The sequence below is a fragment of the Symphodus melops genome (genome assembly GCF_947650265.1).
Source record: "Symphodus melops genome assembly, chromosome: 9".
NCBI lineage: Eukaryota > Metazoa > Chordata > Actinopteri > Labriformes > Labridae > Symphodus > Symphodus melops.
In genome coordinates, this window is record NC_136699.1 from 11,888,821 (window position 1) to 11,906,789 (window position 17,969).

Consider the following 17,969-nt stretch of genomic DNA (forward strand, 5'->3'; position numbering starts at 1 on the left):
GGTGTTTGTTTATGAAAACAATTCTTTGTTAAACTATCTTTCAGTGTGCCTTTCCTAGAGTGAAATATGACCCCAACTAAAAGGAAGAGGCCTACAGGTCAGTTTAAATGAATGACAGCTGTCAGCCATTCTCTACTGGCCATGAACATCTACAGATTCCATTAGCCAGTTATTTATGACTGAGCAGTGTCTGTTTCACTGAGAATACTCTGTTTGAGAGGTTGCCTTTGTGTATCATTGTCTATGTGAACGTGACTTAAGATAGTAATAAAAGCCATCTCTTTCCTAGACATGTAAAAATAAAAATGTATCGTTCTTTGTATCTCTCTTGCACCCCTTTCTTTCATCATTCAGTGTAAGTTCTTCGATTCAGGTGGACGCTGCATCTGTCTGCATGTGTAATCTTCAGCCTGCAGCGATTCTCTTTAACATTTTACTGAAACAACAGTATGATAACAAGCATTCTGTGTGAAGTGATCTGTGGACAACACAGAAGATGAAGTATTTAAAGGTCACAGTAAATTATTTTTTGTCCACTAGGAGTCCCCAAATCCAAAAACTCACAGGATTGGCTCAACACGTTTGAAGTGCATGTCATTTAAGAATCTGACTGACAAGTTTGCAAAAAGATTCAGAACATCGGAGCCAAAGCTACATTCACATGAAGTGGGTCATTTGCTCCCCTGCTGAATAGGAGTTCAACAATATTTTACACCATGTTTGGTCCGTCAACTGCTTTTGTATGCTTGTTTCAAGCTCCTCTTATGTTCTAGTAGGAATGGTTGAAATAGAAATGTAACTTTAGCCTAAATGCATTCAAATGTCGAATTTGTGAAAAAATTATCTTAGAATGTAGTTTAAGTGTTTTAATTTTTCAGGGGTTGTTTCTTTTTTTTAACTCATAATTGTTTGTGCGTATTTGTTGATATGTTCACCTCTGAGCTCAAACTCTCATGTGCTTTCATAAGTTCAAGGGAAAGCACTCATGTTTGGCACTTATGTTTGGTCCATAGTATGAGAATTATTCAAGTGTCAAAGACAATCTGCCAGCCTCTTCGGAAGTTCATGTGTCATTCTGTCTGTGCTTATATCTTGACAGATGAGGAGCAGGATGCTCCAGGGTTTTTGGCAGCAGATATGATGTTGTTGCCTTTCAATACCAAAATAATAAAATAATCACAAGTGGATACATTTGTGGGCTCTGTCTCATTTGCTAGGAAAACAAGTGACCTCTGATTTCTGCTGATTTCAGGGCTTTTCGTTGGGTCAGCAGACTTAAGGGTGATTCTGTACATATGAAAATTGAACAGCATTAGTATCTTTTCCAAACAGTCTTGGTTAATAGCCAGTAAATTAAACGAACCATACACAAGGGTTTGTTATGAAAAAACAAAACAAAAAGATAATAACTTAATATTATATTCATTGCTGAAAATGTAATATTTTGGGGAGTCTCTAGAATGAGCATGTGACGGCCACCCTGCATTGATAAGTTGACTATTGCCTGCTTTTCACACCAGGCGAGGAGACACACCTGGGGCCTTGTGCGTCTCGTGCTTTAATCAGAGCAGCAGTCAGTTAGAGAACTTCAGAGAAACTTATGACCACACGTCACCCACACATCACATTTTCAAATACCCAGACCTTACACAACTGACTTTATAAGCCTTTTTAATTCTAGATTGATTATTTTCCTTTTAAAGAAATTGCTTTATTAATCAGTATATCTGTGTTTCTTTGTCACAGAGCCGGGCTGTGACAGAGCGTTACTCATAAAATGTATAAGACATTGTGGACCTTTAGGAGTGTTTTAATATTGTGTCCAGACTTACATTATCTGATCCAACAGTTTTAACATTTAACAAATACAGAAAAAAAAGAACAGACTCTTTGAGGTACATGCATAGAGACTACATTCATGTTTCAGACGAGGGATTTTACAAAGTGGAAATACTCTCTATGTTCTCTATGGTGCAGAGCTGTGGCTCTGCACCATAGAGAAAGGGTTCAAGTCTGATTGGTGGTCTAGTCCCTGATTTCTCCTCACCACATGCTGAAGTGCCCTTGAGCAAAAAAATTAGCCTCAGATTGCTGTAAAAGGTCGGGGTTTGCTCTTTCATCAGTGTGAATGGCTGCTTCAATGGCTGCAAAAGTGCTTTGCATAAAAATGGTATCAGAGCGCAGCTGACACTACTCAAGCAGGAAAGTACTGATTGTTTGGGAGACAGGAAAGGAAATTGTCAACTAAAGTTAATAGTTTGTAGTCAAAGTAGTATATTAGCATTGAACTGTTAGTGTATATACATACTGTATGACAGATGTAGAGACTTACAGTAAAGAGATAATTCAAGATACAATAAACGAAACAAAGCAAATTGTAAGTACAACAAAAGATTCATAGAGTGAAAAGATTGAATAAAAACTACAGATTTACCAGCAGAACTCAAAGAAATAACAGACAAAACACTCAAATCAAAAGCTTTTAGTACAGAAATCATCACACTAATAATCAGCAAACAAACGTGGTTCCTTGTACAACATTTCCTATATATTTCAAACTTTTGTCTCCCCCTCACAGTGGAGCTTCATCACTTGTCGTCACTGCCATCCTGGGCTCACAGCTGTTTTAACAAGGAGCAGACAGAGTAGCATCATTTTCTTTTGATTTCTTTAGATTGCTTGATTTGAGAGCAAAAGGCAGCAAACAAGCTAAATTCTTGCTATTTCTTAGTCCTTTTTTGGCTCACCCTTCACAGTCAGACTCGTCTTTCTTGTTGTCTGCCGATGTTAGTGCCTATGGGCTTCCGTATTCTGCTTGGCTATCCCCCCCGTAAGACGTAAACAGCCATCATAATGCACAGACCTCCTACAAGCAATGCACAGTTTTTTACTTCCTTCCTGTCTTCATGGCAGCATAGAAAATAATGTGACTTAATTTTTAACTATTTTGAAATTCTGATGAAATGTGCTGAATAGGTTTTAGATTTTGCTGTGACAGTTCCACAACGTTAGTGTGAATACATTTACATTGCCGTTGTCCCATGCTGTCTGTTCAATGTCCTGATTTCAGCAGCCTACATGTTGCAGCAGCAGACCTACATACTGTAGAACACAGCAGTCTCACACTAACGCGTAGGTTGTATACACTGATATATGCGTATGTTCATACAAGGAGACAGCAGGAGTTTAACAAGCATTTTTTAAAAATCAACCCCCACGATTATTTTGACATACTGTGAATAAGAGAGGGTTTTTTTGTTTGTTTGTTTTTAAATAATTTTATGTGTGCATTGGAAGCATATGGTGTCATCTTTTGATCATTCCTATAGTCACCATCCTTCAAAGTAAGCTCGCCTCATTAGTTTATTTAAAAGGGGACAGCACAATTTCATAAAACACATGATTACACATTGTTAAAAAAAAAAGCCAGAATTAGCCAGAAGGCTAGTTTTCATCTGTAGTCCCCTGGCCATGATGGAAAAAGGCAATAAAAATTACAATTTAAAAGGAAGAAAAGAAAAGACAGAAGTGAGAGAGGGAGAGAGAGAGAGAGAGAGAGAGAGAGAGAGAAAACAGCAGACAATACAAAATAGATATAACACTTACTATACAATTAAGAAAAAATACAACATCACAACATAACGTCAAAACATCACACCTTTGTCTTCATTTAACATGCTGTATTAAATGCATTGTACTAATAAAGCTCTTTTTGTAGTCAGTTTGATTAATACAGCTCAGAGAAAATCCATTTTCCACCATCTTTCCCCCTGTTTCACTTCATCTTCCCATCTTTCTTTTGTTATCAGTCCATCTGTGAGCTTCTCATGGTGGTGCTTCTGATACAATGATTCCAGACTGCTTTAAAGCTGTGCTGCATGATTGCTGGCATGGATTACTGCATGTACTGGACTAACTGGTATAAACATTGGATTTTCAGAGGAAGTTAAAGATAGAAAAGACTTCAGCAGAGATATTAGGACAGTCAATTCTTTTTTATTGTTTCTCGTTTCCGAACAACAACAACAACAACAACAACAACAACAACAACAACAACAACAACAACCAGTTTGTAATCCAATGAAAAACTGCTTTGGTTTGTACATTTCTGCATTCGAACACATGTGTTTTTCTTCCTTAGAGCTGTGTACATTCATTCTGATTCTCCAACATAGATTTCTAGAAAAGAGGAAATACTATCCCGCCCTGGGTAAGCTGAGAGATTGATGGGAGAATCAGTAATGTGTCTTTTGGGAGCGATAGATGGCATCAAGGCTTTATACACATGATATGTTGACAGCCATATGACTATCCTCCACTCGAAGAATATTGACAGTAAACACATTGTTGTTTTTTTAACCCTTTTTGTTTTTATACATATGACACTGCGATTAGAAAATATAACAAAGAGGAGTTTTCAAATATAACTTCAACTGTTAAGAACTCGTCACTCCCTGAGGCGTGAAAGACAATTTGATTATGCCCTGGGTCAGTAAATGGAGCTGACAGGCCAGCTGGTCCATATTACCTCAGGGTTTAACCCCTTTTCAATGCGTCATTAAGATTGACTGTCTGTCCTGGCCCTTTAAATTGAGGTTATTGGTCTTAATCCACTGCACTGATAAACTCCTAATAGGCTACACAGTTTGGACATACAGCATGTCTCACCCTATGCCTCAAAGACCTCATTTATATTTATGACAACCTCGACTCTCCATTCATGATTAATCCCCTTAATATTGGGACACAGATCCGTAAATCTCCTCTTGCCTCCGTGGAGCAAGTAGGCGAGCCAAGGATGTGGAAAGAATGTAAATTCTGAAAAAATAAACACACACACACACACACACAAACACACTTGCACCCCAAAAAACCACTGCTACTGCAATCCTAGAACAAAAAACTCCCAGTTGTACAGCAGATAATTATTATACCCATGCAGTGTGTCCTAAGAGGATTGGTTTAAGTCATAAGCAAGCTATTGAAGTGCTGACAATTATGATCCTCTTTTTACAGAGAAACAGATCCTGAGAGACAGACTCATTCTGAGTCAGTGATTAGCTGTTCAGCAGAGATGTGCTGCTTAATTCCCTCTGAGGAGTTCAAAGGTTTCCTTGTCAGTGTCTAAAGATGGACTGAGCAATAATAGAGAGAAACTTCTGTTTTCAAACTTTCATGTGTATTGAGTGCAAAGTTTGTAAGAGTCAGGGAAACTGGTATCACACAGGTTTAATTTATTTTTTGGCAGTTTGTAGTTCTCCGTGTATGACTCACGCTTATTGGTGCAGGCTCTAGTCCTCTCTGAAACACAGACAAGAAGTGTAACATCATCTATGAAGGTATTTTAACTACAAGGTACCTGCCACTTTCTGGAAGTTTCTAATGTATACATCCTTACTGCCTTTGTCTTTTTGATTATCTCGTAGTGATGTGTCCTTGAATACCCCTGAGAGTTCCCTCTCTCCTCCCCTCTCCTCTACCCTAAGGCAGATGGCCACAGATGGGGCCATTGAACCTTGAGAACCTGGTGACATCTGTAATGTTCTTCATAACTCTCTCACACATGAGGTGCCAGCAGCCTAGTAGTTAGTGCATGCACCTCATGAACAGAAGCTGGAGTCCTCCAAGCAGGCAGCCTGGGTTCAAATCCAACCTGTGGCTCCTTTCCCGCATGTCATTCCTCACTCTCTCTCAGTTTGTGACTCTATCCACTGTCCTATCTTATAAAGGCATGAGCACATGTACACCGCATACACACACAACATTCCTGGTTCCTTGTCACTATGACAACACAATTGGTCCCGACATGGTGACCTATGTTCAGGAATCAAAGTCTGTCTTAAAGAAATCCGGAGCACAACATTTTTGAAAGGGCATCCATACTGACTATACACATACAGAATGTACATTTCATGAGGTGGCTATATGTGTGACTAACATACTAACTAGTTCTACCTTTAGTAAAAGATGTTCGACCTCATGTTCAGAAAAGTTGGGACGTTGCATTAAATGCAAATGTAAACAGAATGTTATGATTTGCAAAGTAATAAAATCCAAAAATTAAAAATGACACAAAGAATAATTATCAAATGTTGAAACTGAAAAGGTCTGTGTTTTGAAAAATGTTATGCATATTCTGAATTTGAAATTTGTTGTGAAAGTGTGTTGTGAATGTTTTGCCATTCTTACTTAGGATTTCAACTCTTCATCAGTTCAGGGTATCTTTTGTCTTGCACTTCATAATTCTCCAAACATTGTCAATAGCAGACAAATCTGGACTGCGGAAAGGCCTGTTTATCACCTCGTCCTTCACTACAAAGCTGTGCTGTTGTAATAATACATGCAGAATGTGATTTGGCATTATCATGCTGGAAAAATAGCTATATTTGGCAGCATGTGTTGCTCCAAAATCTGTATTCATCGTATAATTCAGTATTAATGGAGTCCACAAATATGCAGGCTACATGCCATTTGCACTAATGCAACCTGTAAGGATGTTGGCTTTTGAATTCTGCACTGGCAACAAGCAGATGATTCCCTATCCTCTTAAGCCCAGAGAAATTATAGGGCACCCAGGATTTCCATGCAGAAAGTTATATGTTGCCTTATAGGACAGTTTTCCACTTCACCTTTGTCCATTTCAAATTAGCACACATTTGTTTATTTGATGGATTGCCCCTTGAGATGATCTATCTTGTTTTCAAGGGAGTCCAATACAAAAAACAGCAGTTTAATACAGACACAGTTACATACTATACGTATACGCACATTACACATATCGTCTCTCGCTCACCCATCCGCCCATATATCCTGCCCATAAAGCCACAGCACCCTCACAAAACCATCAGAGGTAGATACACATATTATACAATCAAGATAGAGAACAAAGATATATTATTAAAGTAGTAGTAGTATTAAAGATCTATGTGTTTTAAGGTAACGTGCATATAGCAAAGTGAAACATTTCAACAAAAACTTTATACTACATCAATATATACAAATGGATTATTTAAAACAACAGGCAGGCCGTGGGGAAATCAAATAGTGATCACTAGAAAACAGTTGTCCTTTTCAGATATTAGGTGAGTCAATTTGCCAATTCATATGAGATAAATGTAACTGATTTACAAAAAAAACTGTACATCTTTTACAACTGCTGGGATCTGAACAAACCAACAAGCCAAAAAAAACAATAACTGAGGATTCAAGACTTGTCCGACTTCTCCACTCGTGTGACGAACAGGTGAGAAGAGAAACTGGCCAGCCCCATCCACTATAAACTATAACCATCCATTTCCATGTGACAGATCATTACAGCTTTGATGGGCGGCAGATGGTGATGAATTGGCACCGAAACTACTGGACAATTTTAGAGGCAGTCAGCTGCACAAGTATAACACTTTTCTCCATCATGGAGTCGACCAGTGAGTGCCAGACACAAACTAAAGCTCCACCCACCTAATAACTCAGTTCACCACAGAGAGGTAATATCACCAGCATAATTATAGGCCCTTTCATCAACACAAAACCAGACGTTTCTGATCAGAACTATCAAAACTCACAAGACACTGGTTCATATCCTGCATATGACAGTCAAATAAATTTGACAAAATGCATTTTACAATTATTACTGCAAATACTCAGAAATGCTGTACTTATGTGACCCAATGGATGGGAAGGCTCTGTCATTAACTAATAAAACAATAGAGGTGAACATTATAGAAACTATTCATTTGTCCTTTAACCAATGCTGTCATCTGGTGGCCATATTGTGTAAAAGCTCAAGTATTCTAAGAAAACAGGATATATAGATCTCTAGATCTCAAATAATGGGGGAAACATTGAACTGAAAAGTCTTATCCTGTTGTGGGCATTTACGTGGACCTATTCTGGTCAACAACAACAAAAATCTATCAATGCATTGAAATACCTTCACACAATATGGAAAATGTGTGTGATATTTTTAGGGAGCACACAACTTGGGCCTCAGTGTTTCATTTTTATGTTCATTTAAAGCCAAAAGTAGGGGTACATTAAATATTTAACACGCTGTTGTCCCCATCGCCTTTTTTTTCTTTTTGTGATTATCATGTGTCCAATCATTAAATTAGACTCCAATACAAAAAAGTCCAGATTCATATGAGCCACTATATTTACGGAAGACTCAGTGAAATAATGTGTTGTAGAGCAACTTAAACCCACTATTAAGAAAAACACTATACTTACACTTCACAAACACTACAATCTTTAGCTTATACAATCCTCTACCAGCATCCTAACCCAACAATTTGCATCTCCAGCATCAAAGTTAACAACAGAAGCTAACTGGGTCACAGTGTAGGCTGGTTTGAAACCTTGCAAGATTGTTTTTGTCTTTTTAAAGATGAGCCATCCTTTCCACCAATCAATCAAACTATTCCAAAAGATGCCCTCTTACCTTCTTGAAGGCCACAACACTCATACAGATTTGTTGATTTGGATGTTTGAAAGAAAATACCCATATCTATAACATTAAAGACATAGCCTAATAATGTAAATATGAACTGATACAAAAGACAATGGAAACATGTATAAATGGATAGGCCTATTTACAGAAATACACAATTGTTATCCTTGGATAAGTGGAAGTATTAGAAAAGATAACATGTGCCTGTATTTGTTTTTATTATGATAAGAATAGTAGCCTGAATTGAGCTTAGCTTAATATATTAGGAATAACAAATAACATTTGTTTAGAAACGTGTAAAAGAAAGGTTAAAAACGGACATGCTAATGGTTCAAATGTAGAATTTCCTTGCCCTGATTTTTACCAGCATGTCTCTTCACACGCTTAATGTTAATTGAAATGCCACACATATGGCAATAAAATGATAAGAAGTCAAAGTTTTACACTATAAGACGCTGTACAAAGCTAAAAAATAACAAATCCGTCATTATATTCTACGAGTAAAAATTAGGTAAACTTAGTTCTTTATATCACCTCAGCCTGACTACAAATCCCATAACTCCCTGTTACTAAGATCCACCTAGTTTTGACGATGATTTTGGCTTCGTCCAATCGTTATGTGGATTTTTATGATGACGTGGAAATGCAATCGCTGCTTATTGGTTTCTATGTGGTTTCCAGGAAGTGAACGCCATAGTTCCTAACCACCTCCTACATGTGAGCCCCATCGATAGCACCACGCGCGGCGTGTGGAGGAGAAACCGGTCGCGAAGGCAACGTCACTCCTCGGACCACCGACTCGACGTAGTGCAGCGGCAGACAGCGGAGCGGAGCGGCGTTGTCCGAGGCAGGTACCGTAACGCTTCCATTAATTCCAATAAATTTTCACTCTGAAAAGTCGATAGTTGGGTTATTTCACGGCACCCGAGGGAAAGTAGGTCGTATTAGGTAAGAACAGGGTGGACGCTAGGGCCTGGCAGATTGTAGGCCTGTTATTCTCCGCGCACTTTACTGACTGAGGCAGCCCAGGCAGAGTCTTTCCCTCACGGTCAGTCCAGCTGCCGGAGCGGGTCAGGTGCCTTAACGGACACCGCGCCACTTGTGTTGAGGTACCCTAACCATCTAGTTTAGAGTTTAAAAATGATATAGGCTTCTTGGGGCTATGGTTTTCAGTCAATCCGGATAGTGTAAGGTTCATATGTAATGTTGTGTTGTTCTTTTTTACGCCTTTTCAGGTGCTGAAGCGATTACAGCAGAAAGATGGCGGACGACCCCAGCGCGGCGGACAGGAACGTGGAGATATGGAAAATCAAGAAGCTGATCAAAAGTTTGGAAGCTGCCCGTGGGTAAGCGATCGATATGAGCTGTGTGTCGATGCTATGGGCGGGTGAGCTGTCCTTAGATTTGTGGCTTAAGTTGTTGGTGTGAATGATGACCGCCGCAACAGCTGGGGGATCGGATCAGAGCGGCCGAATTTGGGAGTGGTTAGCTTAGCATAGCTAACTTTGCTTACCGTTACTTTTGCTGCTAGCTAGCATGCTAACTGCTGAACGCTAGCCTAGAACTGCTAGGGAATTTAGCCGGTCTGAGTGTTGTAAATGTTTTGTTTATTGGGTAAAATGTTCGTCATGAGGCTTCTTTACTGATGGGTGACATTGCGCAGTATCATGCTTAAAGTTGTTAAAATGGGTAAACGTTAGTAACGTTTAGGTTAGCTGTGTTGCTAATAGACGTCATATGAGGAAAGAGGCCGCCACGGGTGTCTTTAACAAGAAAGCACGTTGATGAGAAATGAAGGCCGGTTAGCATACAGTCGCTTCCACATGATCCGTCGGATTAATGTTAAGTCTTTAAATGACGTTTACAAGGCCTTTGTTCGTGTAGATTATGTCGCTCCTTCTTTTCTCCCCGAAGAGTTCATGGGCAGTTACCTCATGGCAACCCAGCTTTTCGGTGACTTATTAAAGTATTACAGGCTATTTAATGGCCAATCCAACGAATTGCGTTTGGGACATTTGACGACATGTAAAGTATGGGTGTTGCAGTTTTTCTGCGTCAACTTTGATGTGAAGTGTTGCGCAGAATTGGCCGTCCTGTGCTCAACCGCCTGCCATGTCACAGTTGACCATTTGCCCTATATTCATCCAGCTGCTGCTACCTGCCTGACTGTCTGTATGTGCAGTGTCAGCCTGTACTGGCATGCTTTGTCTGTTGATATGTACTGAATAGAGAGATAGTGTAGAGCAGTTGTTAGCCTCAAGGGCAGAGATTGTATACTTTATAGCCGAAAAGCCCCTTCTATTTGACCCTCAACCTTTTTACCTCTGTCAAGGTGATTTTTTGTTGGGGAAGGTTGTTTGTTTACAAAATCACATGAGATTAAATTCCCAAAGGTTAAAAGAAATAACTGAGTAAAAGTTGAAGTTCCAAATAATCAAAGTTGGTCATACTAGGTGTGTGTAACACCAATCATGTCAGGGTCACTTTAAAGTATATTTGAGTTTTATTTGTTGTATTTTTTTCATGTTTATTATGTGTTGTTGGACACTGCATCCTGTTGTATCTTTTTTGTGTTTGTTCAGTTTTATGTAAACATCATGTTTTTCTCTCTCTGTCTGTCTCTGTAGTAATGGCACCAGCATGATCTCACTGATCATCCCTCCCAAGGACCAGATATCTAGAGTGGCCAAGATGTTAGCTGACGAGTTTGGCACTGCTTCTAACATCAAGAGCCGAGTCAACAGGCTCTCGGTACTCGGGGCCATCACCTCCGTACAACAAAGACTAAAGCTGTACAACAAGGGTATGTGTTCAAAACTTGAGTCCGCTGATTTTCATGCCATTTTTTGTGTAGGGTTGCTGGACAGAATCTCTGTCAAGAAACATTTCTATTAAAATGACTTTGACATTCTCAGTCACTCCAGGGAGATAGTCAGATCTCATGTATAACTGTTATTTACGTCAGACTGTCTAATTTCACTAACAAAGAGATGACATTTCAGCATCTTAAAAAGCTCAGAGGTGCTTTTGTCTTCTGATTGATCAACAATGAAATGTTCTCTAAACTAAAGAGTGCTCTAAACTCAAGAAATCATAAGAATGTAGTCATCTTTCCCAGCATGGGAATGTTTTATATTTGATCACATGTATGGTGAACAATGCACTCGTGTCTTTCTGCTTCGGACAAGCTAGTTAATTATAGGCAAATGTTTAAATAGAAAATGTTGTGTTGGTTATAGTATTGAATTTTAAAGTGGGTAGTTGTATAAATGCAACCAGGCCTGTGTTACCCATCTGTAGAGTGTTAGCATTTACCTCATGTCATGATTGAAAATTATAAACATCAAGCCGGGAGACAAATGTTTGTTACGGAAAGGTTATGGTCTTTGTTAACGGAGGGAATCATGACCAAAACATTTCACAACATTTGCTGATACTGGCTTCTTCTTCATGCCCTTTTGACTGTCCATGCAGTTGTTTCATAGCTTTCTACTTGTCTTTATCTACTTTCCTCTGAATTTTTTTAGTGCCTCCCAATGGTTTGGTCGTGTACTGTGGCACCATTGTGACAGAGGAAGGCAAGGAGAAGAAAGTCAATATCGACTTTGAGCCTTTTAAGCCAATCAACACTTCCCTGTACCTTTGCGACAACAAGTTCCATACTGAGGTGTGAGCATTTGCATGGTTTCAATGAGTGCTTGACTTTTTTTGTATGTAACAGTTATTGTCTTTTATTATACTCTGTCATGTTCTTATCCATCCTTCTTCCTTCACTCTCCCCTAACAGGCTTTGACAGCCCTGCTCTCTGACGACAGTAAGTTTGGCTTTATTGTGATCGACGGTAGTGGGGCACTGTTTGGCACACTGCAGGGCAACACCAGGGAGGTGCTTCACAAGTTCACTGTGGATCTACCCAAGAAGCACGGTACTGTCATACACAACACTGAACTTTTGATTTTGTTAAACTACACCCCAGGGATAATTGTAGAAAATGTGTTTCATATTGAAGCTCATGCATGTAGTTTTCCCTTCAAGGGTTTTTTTTTTTTTTTTAAAAAGGTTTCTCTTGTGTCTATCGTTCTTTCAGGCAGAGGAGGGCAGTCTGCTCTGCGTTTTGCTCGTCTGAGAATGGAGAAGAGACACAACTATGTGAGAAAAGTGGCTGAGACGGCTGTCCAGCTCTTTGTGTCCAACGACAAAGTTAATGTGGCTGGAATGGTCTTGGCTGGATCTGCAGACTTTAAGACAGAACTCAGCCAGTCTGACATGTTTGACCCAGTAAGTCGATGTCTGAGTGAGTCTGTTAAAACAACGGGTGTAATTCCTCCAGATTTATCCAAAATTCAGGATCTATCCAATGTCGATTACCATTTACTATCAAGCAGTATATAAACTCAGTTAAGCTAGTACATGCTACACTTGCAGGGATAGATACCTGAAAAGACAGATTCAGTCAATACAACCAGAAGATATTATGACCCTGTTATTATTTTTATTCCATTGAATTTACTGTACCAATATGATATACTGATACTACTCGTTTAGCTTAATGTAATGAGTTACGTAGTTTTTGTTTAAAAATGTTATGATATTGCTCTTAAGCTGCTGGTTTTGGAGGCGTAATGAATGGCTGTTCACATTTAGTATGCTTTCAATTCTGTCACCCTATGGATGTCTCTACTGCGTGTTTAAACCGTTTGTTGTGTTGTTGTTTTTGTGAAGAGGTTACAGGCCAAAGTTCTGAAGCTGGTGGACATCTCATATGGAGGAGAGAATGGCTTCAACCAGGCTATTGAGCTCTCAGCAGAGGTTCTCTCTAATGTCAAGTTCATCCAGGAGAAGAAGCTCATAGGTAGGTTGTGTAATTGACATAATGGAACAACTATGTTCAGTAACACCTTACAAAAAAAAACCCAACTCAGAACTTAAGAGCTTCTGTTGATTAAGAAGAGATGTTCCCAATGATTATCCCTCTGTGCAGGGCGGTACTTCGATGAGATCAGCCAGGACACGGGGAAGTACTGTTTCGGTGTGGAGGACACGCTCAAAGCCCTGGAGATGGGAGCTGTGGAGATCCTCATAGTCTACGAGAACTTAGACACAATGCGTTACATTCTTCGTGTGCATGGGGCAGAGAGCAACGGAGCAGAGAATGGTACTCATACCACAAATATCCCATTTCTCAGAAACAAGGCCTTAAACATGTTAAGTTGTGATAATCTTCATGCCTCTCCCTTTTTTTTTCCTTTTTTTTTTTTTAGATGAGAAGACTTTGTACCTAACGCCAGAGCAGGAGAAAGACAAGTCTCACTTCACAGACAAGGAGGTGAGCACTACCCAAGAAAGGACTCGTTCTTGGATTTAGGATAGGCCCATTCTCCGTCATGGCATGTGTCTCTGACTCTGAATGTGTTTGTAGACGGGGCAAGAACACGAGCTGATCGAGAGCATGCCACTGCTGGAGTGGTTTGCCAACAACTACAAGAAATTCGGAGCCACGTTGGAGATAGTCACAGACAAGAGCCAGGAAGGTTCCCAGTTTGTCAAGGGCTTTGGAGGCATTGGGGGTGAGCACACAATCAATAGCACTGGAATTGTACATTTGTAAAGCTTGAACCTGATGAGCAGGATAACTCCATCATGTATTCTCTGGTATCCTACACACATTTGCAAAATATAAGGAGTACTTTTAGAAAAGTTTTCCTTTTGTTTTTGCTCCAGAAGGCCTCTTGTCCTCTGTAATCTGTGTTGGTTTAGAAAATAAGACCAGCTCAAAAAAGATGTAAAAAAAGAAGTATCTCTGCAGGGAACACGTTCAAAAATACTATAACACTATACATATCCTCGATCTACACGGCTTTTATACTTAGATCAGCGACGATAAGGACATTGATAGTCAGTGCAGTGTGATTGCAAGAATGTCACAACCTATTTATAAGTATTGGCTTCATTCCATGAACTGAAGATGCAAACCTTTAAGGGGCAGTCTGTGGTTCGGGTCCATGTGCTAAAAAGATGCCCTTTCAGACCATGGAGAAACATAGTGTTGTCAACTGGAAAGTGAAGAAATAGATTCCTCCACTCGAGCGAGATCGGCTTCTCCTTATCTGGGCCTTTTTGATCTGGATACAGTAGAAGGGGACAGGGCGTTCTGTTCTCCGTCCTTGAAACACTTTAGTGTTTTTGTCAAAGAAAAGTGGCAGAAAAGGATGTAAAGTGAAGGAAATTTCAAAGGGCCCGAATTCCTTACTGTGCTGTAATTGCACCTCATGCTGTCAACTCCCTCTGCTTCATAAAGTAACAAACTATCCCTTCAACTATCAGAGGCTAAATGTTTCAAACATTTGTTTGTCATTAAGAGAATAAAAGATGGCATAACTTGTGTGTGTGTGTGTGTGTGTGTATATATATATATATATATATATATGTATATATATATATATATATATATATATAATTTGTGAATGTGGAAGTATTTAAAAAAACATTTTTAAATTGGTTTAATTCTACTAGTAAAGTATTTTTTAAACACTGGTGTATCATAACCTTAAAGAATTATTACATTTTAAGTATGCACATTGGTTGAATCCTTTCTTTTTCATCATGTAACAGAATTGAAAATGAATGAATTACACTTCCATGAACATTTCCTCGTTACAGTGACGGTTAATGGGATGCGTTTGGTTTCTTAGTCAGGAGCGAGAGAATAATCTAATTACTCCATCTGCTACATGGGAAGGGTTTCTAAACGTGCTGCCAGGATCCAACAAAACATTTCACAAACTGACAAGCCATCGTATTACCCTTACTCATCTGTCATCTCTGTGTTCCTCAGGTATCTTGCGGTACAGGGTGGACTTCCAGGGCATGGAGTACCAAGGAGAGGACGATGAGTTCTTTGATTTGGATGACTACTAGGTAGTCGGGGACTGATACTGGGAGAAAAAAAAGCAAAGGAATGAATGAAGAAATAAGGAAAGAAAAATGCCACCTCTCTTGCAGCAAGTGAGAGGTGCAACTGTGTTGACCGTATATATGACAGACACACCTTCCAATTTACCTGTTGCATACACAAACTTGCACATACATTTCATCTGTACACAAGACAGAGTACATCACACCGGCTGAAGAGGAGTGAGATTTTCTTGCATCCAGAGAGGGAGAAAGCCCTTCCTGAATAAATCCCTGCCTTAGAGTGCTGGTTCCTTCCCCTAGTTGGATTGGACTCGACTCATTTTTGTTCTCTTTTTTTTTTTTCTGCTCCCCTCCATTTTGAATGAACACATCAGCAAGTTCCCAGATTCCTCGTTGCCCCTAACCCGGTCTGAAGATAAACTTTGGACTTCCTCCCCCCATACAGAAAATAAATTTCCCTTTCTTGCCTCATCATAGCCCTACCCTGAATCTCTCTCCTCCCTACTATGCTTTCTCTCTTCTATTTTTTTTTTCTTTTATTTTGCATTTCATTTTTTTACTGGTAACTGCTGCTGTTGTATTTTATGAGAGTGGGGGATTTTTTTTACCTGGGTTTCTGTAGAGAAAGGGGGACAAAGTATTAAATTTGAACTGCTGAAAACCATTGCTACCTCCTCATCTGGTGTAGTCTCAATCCTGTGCTGTGTCTGTGTCATTCCTGGGAGGCCCGCCCTTTTCTCTGCTTTCCTGATGTCAATGGATTATGTTCAGATAGTCTTTGTGAGAATATACATTGCTGCCTGCTCGAGGGAGATTTAGTTGTTTATGGGATCCACAAACTCACGTTTAAGTGAGTTTAAAATGTATAATTGGTGTACGATATAAGAAGGCTTTTATTAGGACCCCTGCGTCACAGAATGTGAAGCAATCATTTTTGAACATCTGAACCCCATTGACAAGATTCCATCGATGACACATTCAATTTCACTGCAAGTCAATAATAGGAATTTGTGAATTCAGTCCTGAAGATCATTTTTGTACTTGTGATCTCAAGCAGAATTGGTTTGCCTTGATAGTAAACTTCAAAGAAAAAGGTGAGTGTTTACATAGCATTGTGTGCTGAAATTGTATAAATAAACCAGACCATTATTTTATTTTGGTTCACTCTGATTCATCAGGACAAGATACAGAAAAAAAAAATGCTCCAAGTGGTTGTTAAACTTTTCTAATTCAAATGACGACTTTCAAGGGATCAATATGAAGTGGTTAAAGCAGATGTGATCTTTTCATATAGACTCGATGTCATTGAAACTAAGTGTATTTGTGTGTTAGGATGGGTATGAGGGGTTCATCCTGTCTCTTTTTTTAGTTAGCCTACATGCTACATTGTATTAACCAAAAAGGACAGATTTGATCAGAACCACTACATTTTAGAAAAAGACATGCCAATAGAATTGTTGAGGAGTGCTACTTCACAAGTACATGTGTCAAAAGCAGGCACTCTTTAGATACAAGGAAAGATCATATATAAAAAATTAAATAAAAAAACCCAAGGTTAGTTTTATGGTAAAAGTTAGATTAGGAGTACATATCTTTATGACTGATTGACCAAATAGAACAGAAGTCTCACCTCCTCTGTTCTTTGGCTTTACAACTAAATTGTACATATAACCCAGCTGCTGTTATTTAAAATACATATTTATAGTCAATTCACTTCAGTAATTGAAAACATGGTTGCCTTTGTCACAATATGATCTACTGGTACTACTTATTTAGATTAATGTAATGAATTACATATAGTTGGTGCATCCTGGCCAACTTAAATATTGGGATGTTTAAAAATTGTAAATCCTTTTTTACTTCAGCTTCAGTAATGTTACAAGACACCTCTGCTTTTCTGAGCTTTGTTTTTATCGTAACATGAGGGTTCTCTTAAGGTACAGGGAAAATGTCAACATGCTGCCTGGGTATGTGCTTTTTCAAAGACAAGTGATGAGTTCCTTCCAAGAAATTATCCCTTTTATTTGAAAGTAATTGGGATTTATGTAACCTAACCTCAGGTGAATCACTGTCAGTCATAATGTTTGTTGATGGTCTGTGGAAAACATCAGCAGTGCCATGACTTATTCACTCCTGCATATCAAACACAGCCACACAGCCTTGTAAGGGTTACTGCAAGCAGACACCTGTTTAAAAAACGAGCATTACATATAAAGTACTTCTGAAACAAAGAGCTACTTCCTCAGTGTTCATTTTAAAACTGTACTCATTTAGTGCAATAGGCAATATGTTCTTGTCTCTGGATTGACTTTCACCACAAGTTTATTGTAATTCTTCGAGTTCTCCCTGAGTATTAAATTCACCACATATTCTTCCTAACATTTAAATTGAGCACTGGAAAATGCAAGACATGACAGAATCTTACATCAATCCAGATTATTTAAAGTTTTTTTTTTTTAAAAAAGGTGCCTACCCAACTTCCGTCATATTTATCCCTCGTATTATGCACCTCCTTTCATTTAACCAACATCCACCGGTGCAGATGTATTGAATGTCCTGAAAAGACCCGAGCATCTTCTCATCACCTTACCTTCGGGGCTAGGCTAC

The 17,969-nt window shown here is 39.0% G+C and overlaps 1 protein-coding gene across 4 annotated transcripts; it reads left to right on the forward strand.

Moving 5' to 3' along the window:
• The first annotated feature begins 9,126 nt into the window (after window positions 1-9,126).
• Window positions 9,127-16,026, forward strand: etf1a (eukaryotic translation termination factor 1a). 4 transcript variants are annotated; one of them, XM_079351872.1, is made up of 11 exons: window positions 9,127-9,297; window positions 9,682-9,792; window positions 11,074-11,249; window positions 11,974-12,113; window positions 12,234-12,261; window positions 12,535-12,725; window positions 13,170-13,299; window positions 13,429-13,602; window positions 13,709-13,773; window positions 13,867-14,014; window positions 15,283-16,026. In XM_079351872.1, the coding sequence occupies exons 2-11, from the start codon at window positions 9,707-9,709 to the stop codon at window positions 15,363-15,365; spliced, it is 1,221 nt and encodes a 406-aa protein (XP_079207998.1). In that variant the 5' UTR covers window positions 9,127-9,297; window positions 9,682-9,706; the 3' UTR covers window positions 15,366-16,026. The 4 variants fall into 4 exon arrangements, with proteins under 4 accessions (XP_079207998.1, XP_079207995.1, XP_079207996.1 ...); XM_079351869.1 differs by having other exon boundaries at window positions 9,128-9,297; window positions 12,234-12,372; XM_079351870.1 differs by having other exon boundaries at window positions 9,128-9,293; window positions 12,234-12,372.
• Window positions 16,027-17,969: the final 1,943 nt, after the last annotated feature.